This window comes from Harpegnathos saltator, unplaced genomic scaffold (genome assembly GCF_003227715.2).
Source record: "Harpegnathos saltator strain DR-91 unplaced genomic scaffold, Hsal_v8.6 scaffold12, whole genome shotgun sequence".
In the NCBI taxonomy this organism is placed as follows: Eukaryota; Metazoa; Arthropoda; class Insecta; order Hymenoptera; family Formicidae; genus Harpegnathos; species Harpegnathos saltator.
Window position 1 is genome coordinate 267,640 of NW_020229895.1, and position 9,861 is coordinate 277,500.

General features: G+C 45.5%; 1 protein-coding gene across 2 annotated transcripts in view; it reads left to right on the forward strand.

Moving 5' to 3' along the window:
- Positions 1-106: 106 nt before the first annotated feature.
- The window catches only part of LOC105190134 (angiogenic factor with G patch and FHA domains 1), a 15,975-nt gene continuing 6,220 nt past the window's right edge, over positions 107-9,861 (forward strand). The window contains exons 1-9 of one of the 2 annotated variants that reach the window (XM_011152685.2): positions 107-572; positions 662-856; positions 1,112-1,348; positions 1,487-1,657; positions 1,857-2,001; positions 2,478-2,638; positions 2,761-3,203; positions 3,295-3,394; positions 5,953-6,123. In XM_011152685.2, the coding sequence (XP_011150987.1) occupies positions 674-856; positions 1,112-1,348; positions 1,487-1,657; positions 1,857-2,001; positions 2,478-2,638; positions 2,761-3,203; positions 3,295-3,394; positions 5,953-6,105 (1,593 nt within the window). In that variant the 5' untranslated portion in view covers positions 107-572; positions 662-673 and the 3' untranslated portion in view covers positions 6,106-6,123. The remainder of the gene's footprint in view (positions 573-661; positions 857-1,111; positions 1,349-1,486; positions 1,658-1,856; positions 2,002-2,477; positions 2,639-2,760; positions 3,204-3,294; positions 3,395-5,952; positions 6,124-9,861) is intronic. The other variant, XM_011152686.3, reaches the window with a different exon arrangement.

The following is a 9,861-nucleotide window of genomic DNA, read 5'->3' on the forward strand; positions in this document are numbered from 1 at the left end:
ATCGTGGACGGTTGGGGGTGTTACCGAACAGCTGTTTCTAGATGTCAGCACTGCGGTTTATGATATATATCATCACTGTTCGTTTGGCTTGTAGTGCTACCTGTGTCGCCAAGGGCATTGGCGGTACATATGTCTTGTTATAAAAATTAAAAAAATTAACAAACGCGGTGTATTCTCACCTTGACATATGTAATTAATTCACATATATATTTTATTGAAGAAGATTGTTTCTCAGACTCATCACACATCCCTTGATTAATTGCTCTGAGTCATCTAGTCAACATTTCACACTGTTTAATGGTTGGAATTAAAACAATATATTATAAATATATTAAATATTGTGATGCAGCATCTGTTATATTCGTTATGTTCGTCTCTCACGAATATTTGTTGTGTTCGATGACTTGTGTAATAAGTTGACTCTTTGAGTCAGTGTCACTAGCCAAAACAAAAAGATTCTGCATATTGAATGTTGCGTACTCTTTCTCCCTACATATTTGTTATTTATGAAATAATATAGAATTGTACATATACATGAAGTTTATTAAAACTTTTTATTATTAAAAGCTCAGGTAAATATTTATTTCTTTATATCCATTTTTTTTCTTATATTAATAATAGCAAAATAGTGATTTTAACGTATACAAATTATAATTTCTAGTATAATTAAAGGATGGATGAGCGTAAAGTATATAGTGAGGGTGAGGAAGGGGAAATTATATCAGACTTTGAGGAGGATTTTACAGAAGAATTATCTAACTATCCTCACATTTCACAATTTATACATAAGTTGCAAGATCATATTAAGAGACAACGAAAGAAAATTAACAAACTAAGAAACAAACTTGTTGAGCAGGTATATATATCCTTGGTAAAATAATAATTTTTATATTTATTTATATAAATTCTATATTGTGTATATATATGTGTGTATATGCGTAAACAGAAATGCATAAGCATATTTTATAGATTTATGTTGTGACTAAGAATTAATAGATTGACTATAAAAATACAGATCTATGTTTAAAATATCTGTAGTGAAAGAATTAATATTGGTATTTTTAATATAATACATTTTGTATAAATTATAAAATTGCTTTTTTGTTTTCAGAAACATCAAAACGTGCTTCGTGAGAAAACATATATAGATTGTGGAACTCAGACAAATCCTTTGGATCTTGATAAATCTCTGTCGCAAGATTGGGATATTAGTAATAATGATAAATCATCTAGTATAGTAGATCAAGTAAAGCAAGTAGCAGAATCAGCTTTATTGCAAACTGGTTTTGTATATGAGGAAACATCTGGGATGTATTATGATTATAATACCGGATATTATTACGACACGGTATATATTATTAAGCTTATACATATGGAGGTTTCATACTATTTAGTATAATACTATCTTCTTCATTTCTACATTTCTACAAAATAGAAACGATGAACATTAATATATTTATAGTATACTATTTATATTATTTTAAAGAGACAAGGCCTGTACTATGATGGAAATACTGGAACGTATTACTACTATGATGAAGCTAGCAAGACGTATCAATTTCACAGTCAAGTCCAAGCTTGTACAAATGAGGCTACCAATATACACCTTCCCGTCACGCAAAAGAAGGAGGAACAGAATGCTGGGAAAGTAGACAAGGTTACTGTCCGTATATTCCATATATTTAGTAACGTGCAACTTTTTAATAGAAAATATTTAATAGATTTTCAATTACAGGTTTCAGATGAGATAGATGAATTAATAAAGGACTTCTCAAATATAACAATTGAAAGATACAGGCGGCAAGCTTTAGGTAATTATCCTATGGTTTTAATATGCATACGTGTCTCTCTTGTAGGATAACGTGAAAAAACGAAAATACGAAGAAAATTTGGAAGAACCCGAGGATGGTGAATGTTCAGAGAGTGACAATGACGATATATCTGAGGAAATTACTCCTGACCTATCTACTAGTAGCGAAAGTGATCGTGAGGAGGAACAAGGTTTATTTCCTAAAATTAATTTATATCTGTATTTTTATAAGAAATTATGTTTCGTATCATTATAATTGTCTTTTTTGTAATTATATATTTTGAAATACGAAAATTAAAATATTATTAATATTGATTTTGAAGCAAACGCAATTATTGTTTTGTGGAAAAAGAGGTCACACATAAATCTTGGTAGATTTGCTCAATTCTGTCTTCCATTTCACATTTATACACAAATAGTTTAATTTATTATATATTATTAGTATCTTATAATAAATCTACCTGTATTTCCTTTATGAAAATATTACTCCGTAAAAAAGTTTAAAAAGGAAAAAGTTATTGCGTTATATACAAATTTCTCTAAAGTGGAATTTAATATAGAAAAATTTAATAGATTAACATAAAAAAAATTGTGTACTGGGTATAGTCTAGTTATTTATATTTTAATTGTCAAATGATGTTACACGTTTCGAAACGATAATTTTCAGATTTAGCGAAAAGTTATCCGCCATGTATGAGGATTATCGTCAAGGAAACCAACTTGGCGAAATTAAAAATGGGTTGTCTCTTTCTTGTAACATACACAGGAGGTTCGCTGGGTAGAGAGGGAGATCACTCGGTGTTGATACCGGATGTCAATATCAGCAAGGTATAACTACTATGCTGAATTTTCTATTTTTATGCATACACTTTAGTTGTTGCTGTTCTATAAATAATAACTACATGTGTGTATATGTATATGTGTATACACACATATACATACATTTGCAGTATCATGCACGTTTCGTATACGACGAAACCAAGAAACAGTATCAAATAATAGATTTTGGCTCAAGAAACGGTACATTTTTAAATGGCAAGAGACTGTCGGTAGCTAAGCAGGAGTCCGAGCCTTACGAAATAACGCATGGTTCGATCATAAAGATTGGCGAGACAAAACTCCTGTGCCATATTCATAATGGAAACGAGACGTGCGGTCATTGCGAACCAGGTCTCGTCCAACAGAACATCAATTCCAGTGAGAATAAAACTTCAAAGAAGAAACTTCACAAGGAGGAGTTACGGCGTTTGAAGCACAAATTCGGAGTTGAGAAAGATAATGTTATATCCAGTAGTCAATTAGCTAGTGGTTATCAGGATAGGGCGGAAGCTAGGAGACAGCACGTGGGTTCCTCGAATCATCATGCTAAAACGCAACAAAGTTCTCTCGACTGGTAAGCGATCTCGCAACGTTTCGCTTAAGCAGGCTCGCGCCTTTTAAATGTGTAACTGTTGAACTTCACCGAGGACAATCGTTGAATGCAGGTCGATACCAAAGGATAACAAAGGATTCAAAATACTTACAAAAATGGGCTGGTCGGAAGGTCGTTCCTTGGGTAAAGACGGAGACGGAATAACGGAACCCGTAAGTCAGTTTTCTTATTGTCTTCGACTTATCTTAATTACCACCAAGAGAGGAAGAAGCGAGTGTCGGAAACTTTTATGGGCGGATTATCGCCAGATTCTTGGCTCTTGAAACGATTGAATTTCTGTTATGACAAAATCTACTTGGGATTTGTCACGAGACTTATCGTTGAAAAAAAAAACGACTATAAACCTCAGCTCGCACATTACACGGTGGATTTATCATCGAAAAGGGACAAAATGCAAAGTGTAGCGGTAGGTCGGGCCGGAAACTGTGCACCACGCACTTTTTAATTCAGCATAGTCTGGATAGGCTAGATTCGCGATGATACACGCGTGCTCAAAGAGGGAAAAATGAAGAGAAAAAGCGGATACACGCTCGACTCATTAGCCGAACGCGGTCGTTACGTTGCAGTCTGCGATATTTCCTTTTCTTCCTTCCTTCCTTCCTTCCTTCCTCCCTTCCGTTCGTTGCTTTCTTTTCTTGCTCATTTTTTCTTCACAGCCACAGTTGCACCGGCGCGTCGTGCCGATCTTGTTCCTGGTGGTAGCTCGTCCGTACGTCTGTCCGTCTGTCACATTTCGAGTCACGGCATTGCAACGAAACGAGCGCTGTCGGCACACGAGCAGAGCATTCGTATGATAACGAGCGTAACTCTGCGAAACGTGGAATGGCGAAAGAAGAGACGCGCGCGGGCCGCGGGCCGTGAGCCGTGGCGCAGAGGCAGGGAGAGGTACCCCCGGGGTAATGAATGCAAATGTATTGAAATCCAAATCATTATTTTGTCTAGACGCATCGTATGCCCCATTGCATACGCCGGAATACAGTCGACCGGCGGTGCTTGTGCGCGTAAAAGGATTAAAGGGTGGGATAAGGGGACTGTTATTTTCTCTCTCGTCTAGTACCTCTCTGTCCACCGTCGCCGCGTCGCCACCCATTTGCCTGTCCTGCCGTTGTCCCTGCGGTCTCCTACCGCCTGTCTGTCTTTTTTTTTCTCAAATTTGTCCGCCGTTCTCTCTAAAACCGTTGCTTCCGCTAGACATCGAGAGAGAGAGAGAGAGAGAGAGAGAGAGAGAGAGGGAAAGAGAGTCGCTTCGCGCTTTTTGCTCGTAATTGTCCGCAATCTGCCAGTGCGGAGGCTGTATTTTCCACGTAACGCGCATCCTCTCTCGCGAGTCTTTCTGATTTACTTTGAAATGAACGTGCCACGAGGCACGAGTAAAATAACTAATAATATATTGATCTAATATGCAATAGGTTAGGACGAGGTGGCTCTCCTTCGAATTCGGTTCATTCAATCAGTGCGCCTTTTAAATCTGCAATATATTTACAAAAAAAAAGAAACGAAAAAACAGCCAATTTTGCGCTCGACTTACTTTTACATATTGCACAATTATATGCGAGGAATAAAAAGTAAACTCCCTCTAGAGCCGTTTCAAACTTTTAAATCCGCTAACGTTTCGCCTTAAAAAGAGAAAAAGAAAAGAGGACCCGGCTGGAAGTTACGAGACCGGCCGCGTCGCTATCGCAGAGACGCGAGACTACTTCGCTTTTACATTGGATCCGTTTTTACGTTACCATCGTCGTCGTCGTCTTTACGCGCACCGCTTCACGCGGTTGCAGCGAGCGCGCAAGCACGTAACACCCCTCGCGCGCCCATCCCTCGAGTGCGTTCTCGCATTGAGATGTGACCTATATCGTAAACGACGGAGACAGAGGAGAAGGCTACTATGCAACGGGCTACGGACGAGAAGCGGAAGGAAGAAGACGGACCGCAGCGTGTTCCGTGTCTGTGAAGGCCCGTAAAGCAGACATTGTAAAAGCCGCGAATGGCGATTGCCAGTAAACCACACGCGCGCGAGCGCGGGCGCGGGCGCGCTCGCGCGAGGACGTGCGAGAGAATGCGATAGGCGATGGGTATAAAATCCACCACCTTACGAAGGTGGTGCCTGCGTACCCCTGCGAGCACCGTGTTATACTCGAACGGATAAAATCTCGGCGGGTTCATTTATCTAAGTGCTTCACTTCGCACGAGCGCCGAGCGCTGCTGCGTTATAAACGCGCGAGTCGCCGTAAGTCACTCCCGGGACACAAATATTCCTCGCAATCCGTATCGGCTAACGTACGTCCGTCGATTTCCTCGCTGATACCCGGAGACCGGATATGCGCAAACGAGCCGGATGTGGAACCGGACACGCAGATTGGCGCGAGGTCGCGAGTAGTCGCAACGATTCTCTCTCCCTCTCTCTCTCTCGCTCTCTCTCTCTCTCTCTCTCTCTCTCTCTCTCTCTCTCTCTCTCTCTCTCTCTCTCTCTCTCTCTCTGTCTCTCTCTCTCTCTCTCTCTCTGTCTCTCTCTCTCTCTGTGTGTGTGTGTGTGTGTGTGTGTCTCTCATTGTCCATCGTCAATGAGACAAAGGCAAAGGTGCGCAAAGGTCGATCGAGAAAATAAGCGACTGGAAGACGCTCCAAGTTGCGCGAAAATATTTTTGTCCGTTGCCAAATGTGTTTACAAGTAAACAACAACGACAGACAGTTACGTTTCTTCATTTCGTTTCAGCGGCATAATCACGGGTCGCGCGCGCTCGTGCCGCGCCTCGCACTGTACTTGAAGACCACAATCGGCGCATCGTCACGGCGAACGCACGGACCGCCAAGTAGTCGCAAACTGTATCCGGAAACTGCAACGGTTTCATTTTATAGACTTCCCTGAATATCGACTGCCGCCGCGGTGAGCCATTTCGCAGATAGAGCGCGAGCGAGCGAGCGAGCGAGCGTCTAACCGAACACCGCTCGAGTTCGCTCCTTTTACGATTTACATCCATTTCCATATTGCACCTGTTCGCGGTTTACAATCCTCGGCGGAAAAACTCGTCTGATTAATGACACGATAAATAATCCGGAGCCGCCGCGTCGGGTCGGGCCGGGCCGCGGGGGCAATGAGGATTCGTCGTGCTTCCATAAAACCCGCGCCCGTGGAGGCGGCATCTCTCCGATTTCCCGGAGAGCGCGAGAGACAAATCGCCGAAGCGAGCGCGACGTCCGCGAGAACATGACCGACAAGTCACGTAGGGGCAGGGAGGGGGGGGTCCGATTCACGAAAATGGACGGCTCGTTGGTGAAGATATTTTTGCGGGAGCGCTCTCCGCGGCCTGGATAATCAGTCAATTAACTCGAGAGAGCAGAGATCTCTCCTGCGAGTTATCGGTGTTTACGTGGGTGAATCGATCGCGCCTGTTTGCAGGCGATATGTATCCGACATTAATTAATCGGGATCGGGGAGGGATGTTTTGAGAGAGAGAGAGAGAGAGAGAGAGAGAGCGCATCCACGCGAAAACAAGCGAGAAATCGGGATCGCGGCTTCGCACGCGAAAACTTGTTGTTGCATTTCGTCTCTTGTTACTCCGCGCCTCGTCGTCTATTTGTTCGCCGTGCCCTTCTCCGCCGACGAAAACAAAAACAGCGATGAGAGAGGAGAAAGAAAAGGAAGAGGAAGAGGAAGAAGAAGAAGAAGAAGAAGAAGAAGAAGAAGAAAAAGACGAGGAGAGAAGAGTTCGCGATGCAGCGGAAGCTGACCGCGAGATGTACATAAGCGCGGCAGAGCCGCGGGCGTTACGGTGGAACGCAAGGTCGCTTAGATGTTACGTAATGCAAAGAGGTGGAGGGACTGCGGGGAACGATTTCAACAATCCTCGCGACTCGGAACGCGGAGCGGTGCGGAACGCGAAGACGTTCGAAGGCGACGAAGAAGGCGGGAGTTTGAAAGCCCCGCCGGAGCGGAGCCGGGCTGATTGTGCCCGAGTGAAAGAGCATCTCGTGGGTGAGACACCTCCGTCTCACCCCGCAACAACACCAGGAGGATCATTCAATTCGTCTTCGGTCGATTGCCTCGCGAAGAGTTTGAGAAGCATTGTCATCGGAATTCGGGGCGAAGCTGCGAGCTAACGAACGCCAGGATAAAGCCAGACGGAACGGGAACGGGAACGGGAACGGGATCAATCCGCGTGGATACCCTCGAATACCGCGAGGACGCTCACTTTCCGTTGCTCGCTATGTTTTTCGAGACCTCGTCAGTGCCGAGGCTTCGATCTCGGACCTTGCTGGGGAGACTCGCGCGCGGTGTTTCCGCGCGGAAACTATGCGCATTCTCTAAAGTCTTCCTCGGTGTCGGCATTTTTCCAGCGGCGTTTCCCCAGGCCAGCCTCTTCGCTCGGTATACTCGCGCTTTCATCTTTGGCCGTGCATTATAACGGCGATATTTACGCCTGGTCGCAACATGTTTGCATCCGGCAACGGTATCGGTATCGGGCTTCGATCGGAATGTTTTGAAACGCGTTACCCGGGCGAAAAACACGCGAGGCCTGCGGACACAAGAGCAAATCGCCCGTGTTGATTCCCGCGCCTCCGCGCGATTCGTTCCCGATAGCTTGTTGTCGTCATTAATCTCCTGTTCTTCCTTCTTATTTTTTTCAAGCCGTCTGTTTATCCGCCGTGCCTTTTTCTTTTGGCGACAACGAAAACAGTGTCGGGGGTAAAAAACGTAAAAAGAGAGACGAAAGATCGCGCGCCTACCGCCGAGGAAACTTGCCGGGAGGTGCGCGAGCCGCGAAAGGCAATAGCAAACAACTTGATTTTATATCGTACGTCCGCCTGACGCGGCTCTCGATGCAGCCCATCCGGAGCAAGTTTCCGAGCCGGCGCCAAATTTCCAAGGTTCATCGAGTAGGAGTATAAAACAATGGCTTCCTTAACCCGCCATAAATTGATACTTTTATGGGCGGTTCGATAGTTCTTCTCTCTCACGATTCTACGACTTCTCTCGGCTAGACGCCGGGATACCATCTTCACATTTTTCCTCGGCCATAACACCGTCTGCGGCTTCATTAACGCTCCGTTAACGAGACAAAGAGAGGGAAGAGCGAGAAATGCAAATTCACGCGTCCTTTACGTGGTGGTCTCTCGCGCAACAATGATCGCGAGACGTTCTAAAGCCAGAATCGACAGAGTGAAGAGGCGACGCGCGCGAGATTTACGATACGCGCGTTAACCGAATAGAAGACGAGCCGAATAGAAGATAAGAAAATCGAATGAAAAACGGAAGAAAGAGAGAGACTGAGCGACCGCGGCGGCGGCGGCGGCGTCGGCGGCGGCGGCGGCGGCGGCGTCGGCGTCGGCGGGAGACGGAAAGAGGTAAAAGAGGGATGAGAGAACTTGTGGCGGCGCGTTCGGAAGAGACGCGGGAGGCAACAGGTGGGAAGCCACAGTCACAAATAAATCCAACGCAAACATCTCCGCTGTCTAGACTCCTATTCGTTGACTAACCGTAGGTAGCTACTAGATTAACGCGTCCCTTTCCTCGTTCTATTTATCTCCCTTGATCTTCCGCGATCGAAAGCCGCGAGACAAGCCTCTCGGGCGTACGAGAGCGTGTACGAGAAGAAATTGCAACGTTGACACATTGGATGCGCCGTGGACGTCACCGCGTCTCGCTCAGCTCAGCGTATAAAGCTGCGATTAATCGCACTTGCAAAAATTAGGAACACGACCGACAAACCAAGAGAGCCGAGCCGAGCCGAAAACACGTTGAGGGTCACGCGTGTACGTTAAATCACCGTGTCCTTGACGATCGAACGCACTCATGAGCCTTTGTCGACAATCCACGAAAGTTGACGCGCTAAACGGCATCCTTTCTCTCGTTTCTCCGCTCATCGACAAGTCCAACGACGAAATCCAGTCAAATGCCTCTTCCCGCACGCGTCTGGTTCGAAAGAAGAGAAAGAGAGAAAGAGACGGGTGAGACGGGAGGGGGGGAAATGCGCGAGTGAAAATGCTGAATCGACAGTGTATCATAGACTCGAAGCGCGTACAGGTCTCCCACGTCGGAGGTGTGGAAGAGTAACGATCATTTTCCGCATGCGATGCGGGGGAGCTGTTCCGTATCACGATTCTCCCGGGAGAGAGAGAGAGAGAGAGAGACACACACACACAGAGAGAGAGAGAGAGAGAGAGAGAGAGAGAGAGACGTGCGGAGACGGAACGAAATTAACCAGAGCTCAGCCAGGAGGAACCGGACGCGAGTGCATAATTCTGTGCACACACAGGAGGCTCCACACACGCGCGCGCGCACACACACACACACACACACACACACCACGTGTATAACCACATCGTCGGCTTAATAGTCGGCATTGCCGGTACGTGCGCGTCTCGTGCGCGCACCCACACACTATGTGCGCGCACGGATACACGTTTGTTTGTATGTCGGCTGGTTGTCCGTAACGTTAGTTAGCTAGGAATATACAATCCAGTCCAGGAGAGAGAGCGGTCGATTGGTCTAGACGAGGTGTGTGTATACAGCGTACACGTTGGCCGCATCGGCATAATCGCCCGGTATCGACATACAAATATGTACAATGAGAGATTTATTAATTACCGCGATGTCGGCTCGACGTGAGAGCGACGGCGACCT